Genomic DNA, 17,001 nt, shown 5'->3' with positions numbered 1-17,001 from the left:
TTCATCGTCAGTAGTTCATCAGACTTGATCACTGACAGATTTGCAGAGAGGCTTCAAAATCTCACTCTTCTCTATCAAGACAGAGCATTTTTTGTTGAATTTCGTTCTCCTTGCCATCTCCATAATTGGAAAGCGAAAAACAAAACAACAAAAAAGTTGTACTCCCAAGATCCATTACCAATTCTACTTACTGTCTGTCAGAATTCTCATGAAGTTAGTTCAAGGAATTTGGTATTGGATCAGCTAATATTCCACTATTCACTTTTCTACCTGATGTTATATTGATATTGTAAGGAGAAATTCTATCTTGGTCACTCTTGGGAGTTAACTAAAGTGTTAAGCATCTTTGTCTCTTTGAAAGTTTTTTGTCTTTAAGCCCCAAAGTCAAGATTTAACATCTATATTCTCTGCAATGGTATGCGCATGGTTTTCTCGGTCAGCAATTTCCTACAATGTGCATGGTGATAGCCCATTACTATTTGCTGGTCAGTTTTTTCACTCTCACAACCTGAACTGATAATATTGAGGTAATTCTGTGGGGAGAAATTTGAAGTTGAGCCCTTTCACTGCCATGAGTGACCAATAAACAAAGTGACAGCGGTTGAGCATGGTCTGTACCCTTATGGACAACAATATCCGTCATCGCAGTAGTCAAAATGTTGTAGACTCATGAGGCCCAGCCAAGTGAGTCCACATCAAATTTTGACCAGTGCGTTGACAAATATTGATGTTAAAATATTCCCAAATCATCCATGTTTGAGTTAACAAATGGTAAACACCACAGTGTACACTATTGAGTTATGGATGTGCGCGGGAGGTTGCTAAGTACGAAAGAAGCGTAAGAGTCGTGCGAGGCAATAGCCAAGAGCGACTCTAGCTTCTTGAGTGCTTAGCAAACCTCCCAAGTACATCCATAACTCAATAGTATATGCTGTGGTGTTTACCATTTGTTTTATAACATAACATCGATACATTGAAGCTAACGAGTTCCCTTTTATTTAACAAATCTTACGCAAGCAGAAAAAACAAGCGCACACGGAAAAATAGTCTTTCCATTTGCTCACGTCAGCAGCGTACACCTATAAGAAAATGAGGGACGCTAAATTGACCAATCAGAGCACGCGCTTTACTTTGGTTATGTTATAAAGCGGATTTGGGGCACAGTATGAGACATGACACAAGCAGCATTGTCTGTACTCTTACTGGTGATGACAAATTGGCCAATCAGATTGCGACAATACTGCCAACTATGAAGCCTGCAGTGCCGGCGAATTTTGGGCATACGAGTGCACATTTTCATATTAGGCTGCCATCTTAGATTTGGTAACTGTGGAGGATTGGGGCAAGGAAATATATATTTCCTCCCCCCAATCCTCCACAGTTACCAAATCTAAGATGGCGGCCTAAAACGAAAATGTGCACTCGTGCGCCCAAAATACACCGGCACTGCAGGCTACCAACTATAGTAAAATAACAAATTTCTCTGAACAAAATCCCATTCCTTTGTAAAAGCGTAAAGCCTGCAGTAGACCCTCACTATCAACAAATTTTTTTCTGCACCCACAAGAAATTCCAATGTCTTGAGTGACGTGAGCCAGCAAAGGGTCTGAGACTGATACATTTTTTAATAGTGTCAGGCCCCTGGCAAACTTAGAAAGGTGTTAAAAAATGATAGATTTTGTTTGATTTTTTTTCCTTTACCTATAAATGAATGGATCTCAAGAGTGAAAGAATTTGAGGGTTAGTGGCTTGCCACCTCACATTCAGAAATCACAGTGATTCTTTCAGAAGCCAACTTTTCCAAAATTACCAAGTTGACACCCCTATTGTGGCCAGCCCTCCTGTAAAAACACAGATTAGATTCTTGTAGCCTGTTCCAGGCTGTCAGTTTGTGGATATAAATGAATAGTGAAGGCCTCAGCCCCTTCTTCATCACTTGTACCTTCTCAAGGCACGATACTAAAGCACATCTCAGAAATCAAAGAGTTGACAATATCAAAAAAAAGACATAAAACACAACCTGGTGTTCAAAATCCAAAGAATTTATGAAAAATCTCATTGACCAAATAACGACTTACAATTTACAAACTGTTACCTTAGGTCATCAGTTTTAAGAATCCTTATACCCCTGTGACAATGTTCCAACTTGCATAGAAATCTCTTCACACATTACAATTCACACCTGATCACACCTTCTGTATCTTTAAAAGGACCAACTAGTTAACTGTTCTTAGGAGGCTGCCACTCTTCGATCTTTGGCCGAGTAGTGCTGTACGGAACATATTCCAATTTGGTGCCTGTTTTGTTAGTTTCGTGAGCTTGAATAAACTTTCTTTCCTCTGGCGGTACTTTTGTGGGAGGGTCATCCGTCATGTAGTGCATCCAACGATGCCATTCCGCGGGAATCTGGCTAGCATCGAAGGTGTAACGATCCACGTAAGGGTAAACAACAAAACGATTTCTGCCCATGAAGTACGTGTTATTTTCGAAGTACTTATTTCCATATTTGTCTGTTCCAATCAGAGTTCCTGTACGGAGATTTGTCTCTCGTAGAATCCTGTAAAATGAAGCCTTCCAGCCACCAGCAACTTTTATGGCAGTTAGCTCGGCTCGAAACGCGTTCAAAAAGTACGACATCGTTCCTCAATGCCTTCAGGCAAAATGGCTGATATTTTCCTTCGCCGGGCGCAGTTCTTTCTGGGTAATATTTCAGTTACAATGATCAGCGGATTATCGTTGCAGAGCAATGGCGAACAGTGCAGATCAAGCATAGATCGAACGTAGATCACAGATTCTTAATTTTGTCACTTTGTTACCCGAGGTTCCTCTTCATACACTTAAAAATGGTATGTAGAATTTGAATTTGTAATTATTTGGCTTCCAGTTTGATATTTTTCTTTCTTAGGAACACTTTTTTTAACCTATTATTCGAAGCTTATAAGAGTAAACGAAGCAATCATTATTAAAGGTTGTCTATGTTTCTCCTTTCAAGGCAAGAAACGCAGAAAAGGCTATGTAAGTTTAAAATTTGATTTTAATGTTTACCTCTGCAATTATGGTAAAGAGATGAATCGTTGACAGGCTTGCTCGTAGTTACGTTAAAATGAAATTCGGTGAGACATGAATTACAAGCTAGGCCGGTAGAAAAGGTGTTTCCTTAAGCAATAAATTTGAATCTCTCCTTTAGGACCATGCTTGCTCGCTGGTATGACCTTCAAAGAAAGGAAGCGGGCAAGGGGATCAAGGTATTGGCTTCACTGTGTAGGTGGTTTGGCATTCAAAATTGATGCCACGTAAACAAAACTTACATACAATGCAGATGATATTGTTATTAAACTTAAGAAGCCGAACTTACTTTAAAGATACTTTTGTGAGACGATTGGTATAATTTTTCTGACACATGATCACATTTTATCTTTTCTATGGTGGATTCATCAGGAACGAAGGCCATTTCTAGCAACAGAATGTGATAATTTACAAGAAGCTGAAAAGTGGAGGCAGCAGGTTTGTTGATGATTCTTAGTAAATGCATGAAATTGGATTTCACTGTGGCACAAGTCAAAGGTAAAAATGAAGTCTTCAAGTACTAACTTTAAGTCTTTTTTTTTTGTTTAATAGATCATACGAGAAGTTGCAAAGAAAGTTGCCCAGATCCAGAATGGTAAGAGGGCTCTAATCATCCAAACTCTCCCCTATCTGTAATTTGTTACAACACTAGTCTACCATGATGAACATGTCACTTATCTACTCGTCTACAGCTGGCCTTGGTGAATTCAGAATCCGGGATCTAAATGATGAAATTAACAAACTTCTACGAGAAAAGAGGCATTGGGAGGACCGCATTAAAGAGCTTGGAGGGCCAGACTATGCTGTGAGGGGACTTTCTTTTTTTTTTTTTCTTTATTAACTTTAACCACATAGAATAGAAACTAGACAGAATGCTATAACTTGTAATTGCATGACAGTGATTACCCCAACATTCAAGTTTCAATGAAAGACTAACAGGAACAATAAATTATCATAGGTTTGGGTAAAGGTAAAGTGCAATTATTCAATACACTTTTATTGGTTCTTACTTATGTATGGTGGGCGAGAACTGCCATTAAAAATATTCAAATTTATAGGAATTATTTTTGTTTTTTTTCTTTTTAATTTCGATCTATTTCTCATGTAAAGATGAAATAAACAATTTTTAAAAATCGAGTTTCCAGATGGGATTTGAACCCACGACCCTCTGTGATCTAGTTTTTAAAATAAAAGGAAGTGAAAGTAAAATGTAAAATAGAAATAAAATGAAACCAAAGATAAATGAAATCAAATCAGAATTAAATACTACCCAGCTGAGGGCCGCCACTAGTTTTTTTTTTTTTTTTCGCAGTCTGAAAAAAAAATTTGTTCGTGGCCGAACGCTGCCATGTGGCCAAGGGCTGCCAAACAAACCCAGAATGCACTACCATCAAAAAGTTCATGAGAGGCAATTTCTGGGTCGAATAATTCATACCCATGTCCTTGTATGTCTAGCAGCATGAGTTTTTTGTCTGACTTTTCATAAGGAAAATGGGTTAGCCATTGAGCCTTCTGACCCATAACATCTGTTTCCTCAACACAACAATCACCAGGATTGTTTAAGTACTTAGTAAACTGTCCATCAATAATCTCCTCCACAGTCACAAATTCTCCTTTATCATCTTCACCGTAGTAGATCTTTCTATACCTTAGGACCTCTCCAAATGCATCAATAGCATGTTTTTCAATGATTTTTTGTTGCAACTGGCGAGCAAAATTCCTTGCAAGAAGATGAATCTGAACTGCCTTTTGGGTGTGTTGTTGGACAGTTTGCCCAATGTCATTTATTCCCTTCACAGCATCAGGAAGGTATCTTTTAATGACCCAGGTAGTCCCCTTGAACTGTGGGTGCTTTGTGGTTGCTTTGTATGCATTGCAAAACCCACCGTGAGCAAATGGCTCTTTTTCTTTATTGAATTTGACAGTTATTATTATACAGCTCCTTTCCTTTAATTAATTTATGCGTTGTATCTCCTGCATCATGCTTTTTCCCTCTTTTCGCAGTCACTTTCTCTTTTAACTTTTTCCACGCAGCATCCGCCATACTAGAATCTTGAGAGGCATCCTGCAAAGAACTCTGGGTTTGTTTGGCAGCCCTCGGCCATGTGGCAGCATTCGGCCACGAACAAATTTTCTTTTTTCCGACGGCGAAAAAAAAAAAAAAAAAAAAAAAAAACTAGTGGCAGCGCTTGGCCGGGTAGTATTTGATATTGATTTGATTTCATTTATCGTTGGTTTCATTTTATTTCTATTTTACGTTTTACTTTCACTTGCTTTTATTTTAAAAAGAAAAATGAGAAATAAATCGAAATTAAAAAAAAAAAACAAAACAAAAATAAATTCCTATAAATTTGAATATTTTTAATGGCAGTTCTCGGCCACCATACTTATGATCTATTGGAGGACAGATTGGTTGATGAGCTCACCATTAACAACATTTTCAGGCCTCAGCACTAATGGTACCCAACTAGCCACAGAATAGTAGAAATTCAGTTTTGGCTGGTAGTTTTCAATTTCAATCAGCCAGTTTGGCTAGTAAACAAACTGAAATTGATGTAACATCTAAGTTGTCTTTAGCCACTTGGCTTGTAAGTTCAGGGTTCGTATGCGTCTTGAAAACCCTTGAAAACCCTTGAAAACTCAGCGACAAATACAAGTGGCCACCATGGTCTATAAATCTATACATGGTCTTGCGCCCGACTATCTTGGTTCTCTTTTCACTAAATATGATCCTCCATATAATCTAAGGAACTCTGAAAACAAACTAGCTGTTCCATTGCCCCGCACCAATTTCCTGAAAAATAGCTTTAGCTATAACGGTGCGGTTATCTGGAATAGCTTGTCCCCTGAATTGCGGCAAGCAAAATCACTTCAATCCTTCGGAAATAGTTGTCGCAATTTCTTCGTCTGAATCGACAAAACACACACGGCATCTATGTAAAGCAGAATTTCTTTATTTTTTTTTTCTATTTCACTTTTAAATTTTAGATCATGTTTATATAGATTAAAATAGATTGTAACTGTAATAATAGATTGTAATAATATTATCATTTTATCTGATAGATTTACCGTGTCTAAATAAAAATAAAGTTCAAGTTCAAGTTCAAGTTGAATTTCAGGAGGCCAATTTGAAGGCCTTGAAAGTACTTAAATTTCGTTTTGGGTCCTTGAAAGTCCTTGATTTTTTATTGAACAACAAAAAATATCTGCTTTTGTTTTGCACCATCGGTAAACCCAAAACAAAGATGTTAACAGAAACATTTTTCTTGTTTTTGAGGTAAAATTTTCACTACAAAAAGTCCTTGAAATTTCTAAGTAGGGTCCTAGAAAGTCCTTGAAGAGTCCTTGAATCTTTGGCCTGAAAAATGTGTAGGAACCCTGTAAGTTGAAAAGTTAGTGTCGAGCCCTAATTTTGATTTTTCATCATGTAAAACAAATAAATCCCATGTTGCTTTGAGGTCTGTACAGTTATAGATAACAGAAGACATCAAATTTGGTAAAAACATTAGTGACACATTTGACAGGGTCTCATGTCCAGTGCTTTCAATAAGACCCGGCACCCGCTGGAGCTCCAGCGGTTATTCTGTTGCGAATCGCTGGGTAATGATATTTCACCACGCTTAAGTCGCAGTCACCATGTTAAGTCGCAATCAAGTCGCTCTCCGGCAGGTGTTGTACTGACAGAGGTAGCCACCTATTTCAAATCTTATTGAGAGCACTGCATGTCCCATCTGTTTGTTCTTACCACATTTTGACATCATATGAAATCTAGTACTGAGCAAATACATGGCAACATTTAAGTGGATGCAAACCAATTTTTAATTGATTACGTAGTTGACATTAAAAAAACTGTGCAAACTATTTGTTTTGCTAAAACTTGATCATTCTCTCATTAATCTTCAGAAAATTGGACCAAAGATGCTGGACCATGAAGGGAAAGAAGTACCTGGGAACAGAGGATACAAGTAAATTTTACATTGAATTCTTCAGAAAATAGCAAGGAAACTTTGTATTTATCAATTTTAGGAGTTAAAGAGTTACCAATATAATCTCAAATTTTGACATTTATGAAATGATTTCAGGATTCTAAGCTACCATTTATTCAAATTGATTTGTACTTTTTCAAGGTATTTTGGAGCTGCCAAAGACCTTCCTGGCGTCAGAGAACTTTTTGAGCAGGAACGTAAGTGTTAGATTGTGTAACAAGTAAACAATGTCTATTGTGATTCCTAATTTGAGTCCTGAGTGGCAACTGAAAACTCTTTTTCCATTGGTTGATTTATTTTTTTATTTTTTGTTAAAAAAAAAAAAAAACAGCACCAGCACCTCCAAGGAAGACAAGAGGAGAACTTTACAAAGATGTTGATGCAGACTATTATGGCTACAGAGATGAGGATGATGGTGTGTTGGTTCCATTGGAACAAGAAGTTGAAAAGGAAGGTAGGTAAAAAAATAAAAGAGAAAAGAAAGAAGAAAAAGTAAGTTCCTACTTGAACGGTGACCCATCTAGTAAGAGCTTATCACAGGTTTTTGGAAAGAAACTGTAAGAATACAGCCTAGTAGCCCAGCTAGGCAACTTTCTAACCCAGAACTCAAGACACACAGCATATTTTTTCTTGAAATACAGCATTTATTCTCTTAATACTTTCACTCCCAAGATCTCACTGGTAATTCTCACTACTGTGTACCATACAATTATTATGATGTTTGGTCAGAGAACTTAGCATCAGATCAACTAATTGGTATTTAGTACATAAACCCCTTCGGGCGGCTGGTATGTCGGCTGATAATGTCCGCGGCTGAGAGATTGTCCGAAAAATGAATATTTGGCCGAGAAGCGAAGCTTCGAGGGCAAATATGAAATTTTGAGGACAATCTCTCAGCCAAGGACATTATCAGCCGACATACCAGCAGGCCAGAACGGGGTTTATTTATTTTATAACCCTCCAATTAATTTTCACATCGCAATTAAACTGCGCGTAAACACAGTAAAAAAGCCAGTGGTGATCTGATGGCGAATGCGCGTGATTGACGCAAGCAAGCAAAAAAGAAAACCAAAAATGAGTTTGGTTTCCTTCCATGTAAATAGGAGAACGGAAAAGTCGAAACTCTTGTGTTGACTATGTTTCTTTTTCACCGAAAAAATCGGAGGAAAAATATCGACGCGGACGGGGGTTATTACGTGATAACTGTCCTGCGATTTTGTACCACGTGACGTAAAGTAACCAATAAAATCGCGCCAAAATTAATGGGTGGGTTATAATTGTCTTTATTCTCGTCACTTAATCTGCTTGATTTTGTATTTAACATGCAAGGAGGAACATGTCTTGGTCTCCCATGGGAGTTAAAGTGTTAAAAAGCTTCGCCTCCAGGAAAATTTATAGTCTTTTTAAGCGCCATGGTAAACATAGAACATCTAAACTTCTTCTTTTCATTTCTTTTCCTTTTTTTTTTTTTTTCGTTTTCAAAAGCCATTGCCCGAGCATTGGACGAATGGGAGCGAAAGAAAGAAGCAGGAGAACTGGTAACTGAACAAGATCAAGAGGAAGAAAACATATATGCTGTCACAAAAGAACAAGAGGTGAGTCAGACGTATTCCTGCATAAAAAAAAAAACAACAACAAAAAAAAAACATATCAATTTTGAATTGATTGTTTGATAGAGCAGTTTTCGATCGAGTGACTTAAAAGCAAAACGGAAAGAAATCACGACGGCCAATCGAAACAAAAGTTGACATCATCATTAACCAGTGAGAGCTCAACGTTGAAGCGGACAACCTGGTCGAAGCGCGGGAAAACGCGTGTGACCAAGTTGGGATTGGTGGCGGGGGTTTTCTCGACCAACCACAGAAAGAAGCAATCCAGTGTCCACTTTAGATACTTGTGTTTGAAAACTGCTGAATTAATCCTATATCGTGTTGGTTTTGCTTCGGTATCCTCTGCGATCGATCTTGAGAGCCCTTGCCATCATTTTAACCAATCAGACACAAAACTTAAGGCAAGCGCGTTTGAGTTGCTCAAGTTTTCCGGCGCTTTTGGCAGCTCGTGTTTAGTTTCAATTATTTTATTGGTTCCTGGTCACTTTCGTTTCCTTTCGATTCAGCCCGTTTATCATAGTTCTCATGGCTCTCACGATATTCTCCATCTTTCCGGTTGGAAGTTGATATTACTATTTAGTATAATATCAGAGCTGAGCAAAGAGTTTCCAGCAATCTGATTGGTCGAGCGGTTCCTTATATGACGCTATATAAACCGCTCCACGCAGTTTATGTAAAATGTTGAAATAAAATGTCAATAAATGTTACTAAAATGTTATGATTTTAGAAATTTCTCTGTTGTTCAGCTCTGAATTTATACTAAAACAATTATTCGCCTCAGGTTCGGTGAATATTGTCGAATTATCCCCTCGACTTCGTCTCGGGGATTATTCGACGATATTCACCGAACCTGAGGCGAATAATTGTTAATTAGTTTTTATTTTACGACAATCAAACGAAAGGCGGTTCAGTGGTCACGCTTTTGTGCAAAGATTGACAACTATATAGACCACTTTCATAAATGGCTACCGGATTAATATTCTTTTCTTTAAATTTAACTTAACCCTACTGGCCTCGTTCTCCAGAACAAAATTCAAAAGAATACATTATCTCAAGCGAGGCCAGTAGGGCTAATTTAAATTTAAACAAAAGAATATTTGAAGGTGTAGTCTGATGTCCGGGTGAGTGTAGTCCTGAGAAGGTCGTTGAAAATAGTCAGTGCTGTAGGTTAGGCATTGCGCAGAGTCCCAGTCAATGTTGTGGTTGGTAAGTCGATGGTGTTCAGCAATGTGATTGCTGACATCACCTTTCCTCGTCGCCCGTCTGTGTCCAGTCAGTCTTGTTGTGAGGTTTCTGCCAGTCTCACCGATGTAGGAGGCTTGGCAGTCGGAAGAATTGATCTTATAAATCGTTCCCTGTCTGTTCCTCGGTTCATCTTTGTCTTTAACGTTGGTTAGTAACTGGCGTAATGTGGTGATGAGTTTGTGGGCGACGCGGATATTGAAGGGTAGTAAGATGCGCGAGATGTTTTCAGACATGCCTTTTATGTACGGTATGGTTGCTGTAGTCGTAGGGGTTGCGGTTTCGTTTGTTTCAGTTGTGGTAGTGAGTCGGTGAGTGTTTCGTCGGATGAAGTCGTTGTTGTAGTTGTTCTTCGAAAAAACACGGTGAAGGTATTTGTTCTCGTCGGATAAGCTGTCTGTCGAGTCGCATACTAGTTGTGCGCGTCGTGTTAGAGTTCTGATAGTTGTGGCTTTGTGTAGTCTTTGTGGGGTTGTAGGATGACTCGTCTAGTAATCTGTCGGTGTGTGTCGGTTTCCTGTAAACTGTCATCCGTAATGAGTTGTCGTTGTGGCTTACCAGGCAGTCTAGAAAAGGAAGTTTGCCATTTTCTTCGATTTCTCTGGTAAACTGTATGTCAGCACTGACTATTTTCAACGACTGACTCTAGAAAGCTGGTTTACTAACTTAGAACAGACTCCCCTAAACAGATGTCAACAAGTACCCGCTCCATACAAACGACTCATTCACGACATAAACATCACAAACGACCGAAAAAAAACGACCTAACTTTACCGACAGATCGAAACAGACCAATCACGACCGACTTACGTCACTTGAGTCTTACAGCCAATAACATCACGGCAAAACCAACCGATCATTTTACACGAACTGGAATAAGAACATTCTACTGACAACAATCATTCACTTGACGCTGATGATGACTTCCGCACAGGTTGTTGAAACGTCAGTCACTACCACCGACAACAGTCCTTCTCAGGACTACACTCACCCGGACGATCAGACTACACCTTCACATGTTACCCCCGGGTTCAAGCCATTTACTGCAAAAGAATATTTATACGGCAGCCATTTATGAAAGTGGTCTATTAACTCTCGTTTATTCTTTCATTTCACTATGCACTTAGTTATGACTTTACCTTTTTAATTATTTATTTAATTATATACCCCTTTTTCTTTACAGGAGAGCGATGAAGACATGGAAACAGACCAAACTGAGGAAGGAAATCAACCATTTGTTGCTCATGTTCCTGTACCGTCACAAAAAGAGGTTTGACCACTAGCTTGAATTTTATTTTAGCATTTTTCTTTTCAATTCAGGACTTTATTGTGTTTATTACAACTACCGTCGTCTTCGACGATGCTTTGTCTTCGGCAAATTCTCGACTTTGGTAATCCCTCTTCGGCAATCCCGTCTTCGGCTATCATTCGTCTTCGGCAATCTTTCGTCTTCGACAGTCCCTCGTCTTCAATTGCCGTACCGTGAAGCAGCTTTGATTTCAGTTCTTTCTTCCGTTGTTTATCCAATTTAACAAAGTTTTGCTCTTTCAGGTAGAGGAAATGCTCGTTCAAAGAAAGAAAATGGTAAGGCATTGATTCTCTCAACTTTTTTATTTAGAAGATTCAGTTTGCGTGTGCCTTTTTCTATATAAACATTATTAACGTTCTCATATTCATTTCAGGAACTGCTCGAAAAATACGCCAGCGAGACTCTCATACAGCAAAGTCAAGAGGCAAAAGCTCTACTCGGTCTTTAACCCCATGCTTATTCATTTGCACATAATATCTAACTGAAAGCCGAAGGAGTCTCCTTCAAGGATTACTGCAAATAATTACAGGCCGAGTGACATGTGGAATTTCCATGGCAACAAAAAAATGATTGACGGGAACGACAAAGTCTCGCTCCCAGTTTCTCTTGTCTGCGCAAACGAAGCTGCCCCAGGATTAGAATGCGAGTGGACTTGGAAGGAACTCTGTCAAATAAACAAACGACGTCGGGATCAAACAACGAAGATCATTTAAAGAAAGGTTTTTTTTTTTTTTTTTTTATCCAACAAAGGGCAAAGTTCCTTTAACCATGAAAGAAACGCTTTGATTGGTTGTGAAAAGCCGACCAATGACAGTAGAGAGTAGTGCTGCATAAAGGGACGCGTAATCACTAGTCTTCCCCGCGGCTGATGTTTGGTGTCGTCACGAAACGCGCTCTGTACCACAGCGAAAGTGTTCCGTAACGCGGCCAAACATCGGTTGTGGCCACTCAATCTCTTTGTCTGTTAATGACTAGTCGAAACATCGCGATCCACTTCATAAATAACTACATCGTGCGACAAACACTAATACTTTGTTTTGATGGTTCTTCACCACGTTCATCAACCACAACCGTTCATTACGAGACATTGTAAAGTATTTGTAAATGAAGAGAAGTTCACATGCGTGGAATGAAGTTTATGTATATGAACATTTACGATTTACTGAAGTGTATGGCAACACACTCTCATTCGTGTTAGCTTTATTTAGGGACCAGTCATTATTTTTTGCCTTGAAGGGAGGGGAGAGGAGCGGGGTTTGGGGGGTCCCATGGTTTTTAGGGAAAGTGGAGGGAGGATCAATGATTATTGATTGATGAGGAGGTATCAGGTAAATTTGATTGCAATACAATCAGTAATTCTCACACACCCCCTGCCATCCCTTCAGCTTATAAAAATAATGACCGGTCGCTTAACCCAAGTCATGTGAATGGAATATTAGGGACCTTAAGATAGAGGTTTTTAGGCATTTCCCGCGAACCGCTAACGTCAAGAAGTCACGTGACCAGTGCCTTGCCGTCGGTTTGCAGTTTCAGGTTCACGTTTGTACGGCTGGACCACGCTCTAGAGGTAAGTGATTTACCGCAAGGTTTTTTGCAGCCTAAAACATCAAAATCCCACGTTTGAGAGAAAATACTACGTTTTAGAACTCTTTCGCTTATTAATTATCGAATTCTTTTTCATAGAAACGTAATTTTGAAGACGATTTCTCAGTAAAATAGAAGTGAACGAATGAATGAAAACAAACATGGCGGTCGGCTATTTGTTGTTAAAACTGTTTTGCCGGTCTGATTACTTTGAGGTTAAACAAAAGCCAATTTTCGATGATATGTGAATACATGAATGCTTATTTTGTTTCCTTAGCCGTGGCTTTGTTCAGATGGCCAAGCATGCAAAGCTGCTTCAAGAAATAAGAAATCGAGATCTTCATTGCTCGACAACGAACCTTCAGAACTACTCTCGTCCAGCCGCATAATGTCTAGCAGATCTTTGTAGTCTTGCTCAATTTAAAGAGGATCAAAGATTTAGTGTTCTGCTCTCATTAAGTAATCAATAAAATCCAACAAACACATTGATCCACACATCACCTCGGGCAGCAACCATACCACCCACGAATCTTAAGTCCCAATTATGGACAGACGGCTAACGTGAAACCGCTAATGGTAAACCGCGGTTTGCCGTTTGCGGTTCGATGGCCAAACCTCAATCTTAAGGTCTCTATTGCCAAGGTGTATGGGAGAAAATCCATTCCCTTCTTTTCTCATAAAGCGAACTCTCCCAATTGGTGACCATACATGTCTATCGGCTCGTTATAGGAATTTACTCATGCATCAAAACAATGTGGAGGGGCATAGTCAGAGGGACACTGGGAGCCCGTGACTGCCTCTCCCGAGGGTGCTAATTTCTTTCAACTTCATCAAAAACCGACAAATCTCTTAACTCAAATGGCCGAAAAGCGCGAATCCAAAGCATCTACTTGGCATGAGAAATGTCATTTTAAATAAAACACAGTGGGGATATGGGAAAAACAGTATGGAAGGTATTGAAGCAAGAAGAAACTTTTTCCCCGCGCTTCCCACTCCATGAAGAAATATTTCTACTATACGAGTCCCATTTACTAGTTAATAATTTTCATTGCCTGTTGCATGGCAGTGAGGAAACTTGCTCCAAACAAGGCTTCTGGATGTGATGGGATCCCTCCACTAGCAGTTAAAGAATCGATGGATGTTTTATGCTTCCCTCTTAGTACACTGATTAATCATGTTCTAACTTCAACTAAGATACCACAACAGTGGAAACTTGGCGAGGTCACTCCAATTCTCAAAAAAGACTGCAGCCTATTAAAAACTAACTATCGGCCGATAACGATTCTGCCAGCTTTATCGAAGGTTTTCGAAAAAATTGTCCATTGCCGAATAAGCCCGTATTTTGAAGAAATTTATCACAAATATGTGTTTGCTTATAGGAAATATCACGGCTGCGACTCAGCACTTCTTAGTCTAACCGAACAATGGAAAAAAGAAATTGATAACAACAAATTGATCGGTCTGGTCTCTATGGACTTGTCCAAGGCCTTTGACACCTTACCTCATCAACTGATTGTTTTGAAATTAAAAGAATATGGAGCAGATGAAGCAACAACCACCCTGATAAAAGATTATTTATCAAATCGATTCCAAAGAGTGAGACTAGGGAATACACTGTCCAATTGGCAACCTATTTGCAATGGTGTACCACAGGGATCCATCCTCGGCCCTTTACTATTTAACATCTTCATGAACGATCTTTCATATGTCATCGAGAAGTGCACTCTGTCCACTTACGCTGATGACACTCAAATCTTTTACGCCGACAATCAACTCTCCAAAATTGAAGAAACAATCAACAACGATCTTATTAGTGCTGATATATGGTTCGCGCGTAATGGTATGAAGAGGAACAGTTCAAAATACCAGGCAATGGTGTTGGGAAAACACAAAGGAACTGATGAACCAGTGTTTAAGTGTGAGGAGTCACCACTTCCCATATCCAACACAATGGAACTTCTTGGCGTGACAATCGATGATAAATTGAATTTTGAAAAGCACATTGCTAAAATATGTAGAAAAGTCAGTCAACAGGTGGCTGTGTTAAAAAGGATGCAGAAAATGTTGTCTTTCGAGACTAGAAGGGATCTTTACAAAGCCTTCATTTTACCACACTTTAATTACTGCTCCGAAACGTGGCACTTCTGTAATAAGAAATCAGCTGACAAGTTAGAGTTGGTGAACAAACGTGCGCTCCGTTTTGTTTTTAGAGATAAGTCCTCCCCTTATGAGGAACTTTGTAAGCGTATCGGTCTCTCAAGTCTTCGTGAACAGCGATTGGCGAAAATTTTGTCCACTGTCTTTAAGATATTAACTAGTGATGCAGGACCAAAAAGCTTACGTGATCTTATAACGGTTAGGTGCTCCACTTATAATCTTAGGGGCACCACAATACTGGACCTCCCAAAAGTAAAATCAACAACCTTCGGGTTAAGATCATGGAGATATGCTGCATCGAAACTATGGAACGCTTTACCGGACGAGTCTCGAAAGATACAGACATTTACTAGTTTTAAAAATTACTTAAAAACATTAGATCTCATGGGACTCTAGCGCGGTGAAGATCTATTTTTAATTATATTTCAACTCGTTGACTACATTATTAAATTCTTATATTTTAATATTAGCCTGTTTTTAATGATTACATTTTACATTTTATATATTCTAGTTCTTAATTCTTAATTTATTTAAATTTATATACCTTCACAAGGCTTTATAATTTCCTTTTTTCTTTTTATTTCGTGGCGTACCTGTAAACTAGCTTTTAGCTAAGCGTTCTGACCACGTTAAATAAATTGATTGATTGATTGATTGATCACCGTAAAACTGTTGGGATCACAGGATCGGTTAGTGATAGGGTTTGCAAACGATCCATTTTAAGTGAACTCTTTAAATCCTTTTTATACAAAGATAATACATAGACAGGTAAAAACGAACGATATAATATCCCGACGTTTCGGCGACTTCATGACGCCATTATCAAGGGTACAAATGAAAATAAAATTAATTGATAATCTAACGAAAATAACGTGTACGAAAATAAAGACTGCTGTACCGGAAAAACTAGAGAACTAAGCGTCAAAACTATAAAAGGAAACTTTAAAAACTTAAAAGCGAAGGAACGGAAGCCGCCAGAAAATGAAGTGCTAAAATTTAGAAAAACCAAACGTTGGCGCTTGACATCATCCAAAAAGTGTCAAACCGGGAAAAGAAACTCAAAATCTAGCGAAAAGGTAATATTTTTTTTGCTTGCTTCGTTTGTTTGATCACTGTCATGCTGCTAAAAAAAGTGTTGGCGAAAGAAAAAGTAGCGACTTTTCCGTCATTTTTGTTCTTGTGACTTATAATTTTTTTCACACGATCTGACATTTTTTCACGTGACATGATCTGTTTTTCACGTGACAGGACTTAAACTCAAGACTGATCTTCGTTTTCGTGTGGGTGACCTTGAAGGCACCGCCGGCCGCCACTTCCGCGATTCCGGTATCTTAGGGACCACTGACTCATATATTTAACGAATTTTTTTCCACTTTTTAAAGTGGATCAATGACTCTTATGTCAATTTCACCCATTCTTATTTCTTGGGATTGATGCAAAAGCGAAAAATCGCATCTTTTCCCCGCAAGGGACTCGTTCCAAGTGGTGACTTGAAGTCCATTCCAATTTTGGAGATTCTCTGACGCTCCTTCCTTGAACGAAGACTGGGCACGAACTGACACAATATGTAAATTTGAACGGTTGGTAGCGAAATAGTCACAACTTGCCATCCTAAATGTACAAGCAGTTTTTTGCTAATATTAACCTCTCATGTGATGAAATCAGCCGAACTGGAGGATTCCTTCGATTATCTTTTTAAAATAGTTTTGATCGGTGATCCAGGTGTCGGAAAAACATGCATTGTACAACGTTTCAAAAAGGGGACTTTCGTCGAGCGACACGGCAGCACAATCGGTGTTGATTTTACGATGAAAACAGTCGTTGTTGACACAAAGAAAGTCAAGGTAAGGGCAAGAGCAGACGAGATATAAATCTCATATTTTTTTTACCCGAATGACTTGGGTAGCAAGTGGCTTCGACTCCTAGAGTTGAGCGTCTAAATATCCATCATTTATTTATAATTTCCTTGGAGTCAGTGCATACTCACAAGTAAAATGTACATAAAGATATATGTTCCAGGCAGTTAAACTCATTATACAGATAGATG

General features: G+C 38.8%; 3 protein-coding genes across 3 annotated transcripts in view; 2 read left to right on the top strand and 1 right to left on the bottom strand.

The window, feature by feature from the left end:
- Window positions 1-2,021: 2,021 nt before the first annotated feature.
- LOC111334980 (NADH dehydrogenase [ubiquinone] 1 alpha subcomplex subunit 12-like) lies at window positions 2,022-2,678 on the bottom strand. Its single transcript, XM_022940793.2, has one exon. The coding sequence runs from the start codon at window positions 2,635-2,637 to the stop codon at window positions 2,221-2,223; it is 417 nt and encodes a 138-aa protein (XP_022796528.2). The 5' UTR covers window positions 2,638-2,678; the 3' UTR covers window positions 2,022-2,220.
- Window positions 2,679-2,725: 47 nt separating this feature from the next.
- On the top strand, window positions 2,726-12,362 carry LOC111334979 (pre-mRNA-splicing factor ISY1 homolog). The gene is made up of 13 exons (XM_088762148.1): window positions 2,726-2,846; window positions 2,993-3,015; window positions 3,188-3,245; window positions 3,439-3,504; window positions 3,619-3,661; window positions 3,759-3,871; window positions 6,970-7,031; window positions 7,194-7,249; window positions 7,384-7,506; window positions 8,538-8,647; window positions 11,088-11,174; window positions 11,456-11,488; window positions 11,587-12,362. Exons 1-13 carry the CDS (start codon window positions 2,844-2,846, stop codon window positions 11,659-11,661), a joined length of 852 nt encoding a protein of 283 aa, XP_088618274.1. The 5' UTR covers window positions 2,726-2,843; the 3' UTR covers window positions 11,662-12,362.
- A 4,150-nt stretch (window positions 12,363-16,512) lies between these two features.
- Window positions 16,513-17,001, top strand: part of LOC111334972 (ras-related protein Rab-43-like) — a 5,966-nt gene continuing 5,477 nt past the window's right edge. Inside the window, exon 1 of the mRNA XM_088762149.1 lies at window positions 16,513-16,798. Within this exon, the coding sequence (XP_088618275.1) occupies window positions 16,610-16,798 (189 nt within the window). The 5' untranslated portion in view covers window positions 16,513-16,609. The remainder of the gene's footprint in view (window positions 16,799-17,001) is intronic.

Source organism: Stylophora pistillata, chromosome 5 (genome assembly GCF_964205215.1).
Source record: "Stylophora pistillata chromosome 5, jaStyPist1.2, whole genome shotgun sequence".
Taxonomy (NCBI): domain Eukaryota; kingdom Metazoa; phylum Cnidaria; class Anthozoa; order Scleractinia; family Pocilloporidae; genus Stylophora; species Stylophora pistillata.
Note: the sequence above shows the minus strand (reverse complement) of the source record. Positions and strands in the feature narration are given on the sequence as shown.

Coding starts and splice junctions, on each gene's coding strand:
- LOC111334980 (XM_022940793.2), bottom strand. CDS start 2,637: ATGTCGTACTTTTTGAACGCGTTTCGAGCCGAGCTAACTGCCATAAAA.
- LOC111334979 (XM_088762148.1), top strand. Junction 3,246..3,438: donor AAGCGGGCAAGGGGATCAAG/GTATTGGCTTCA, acceptor TGGATTCATCAG/GAACGAAGGCCATTTCTAGC. Junction 11,489..11,586: donor TCGTTCAAAGAAAGAAAATG/GTAAGGCATTGA, acceptor TATTCATTTCAG/GAACTGCTCGAAAAATACGC.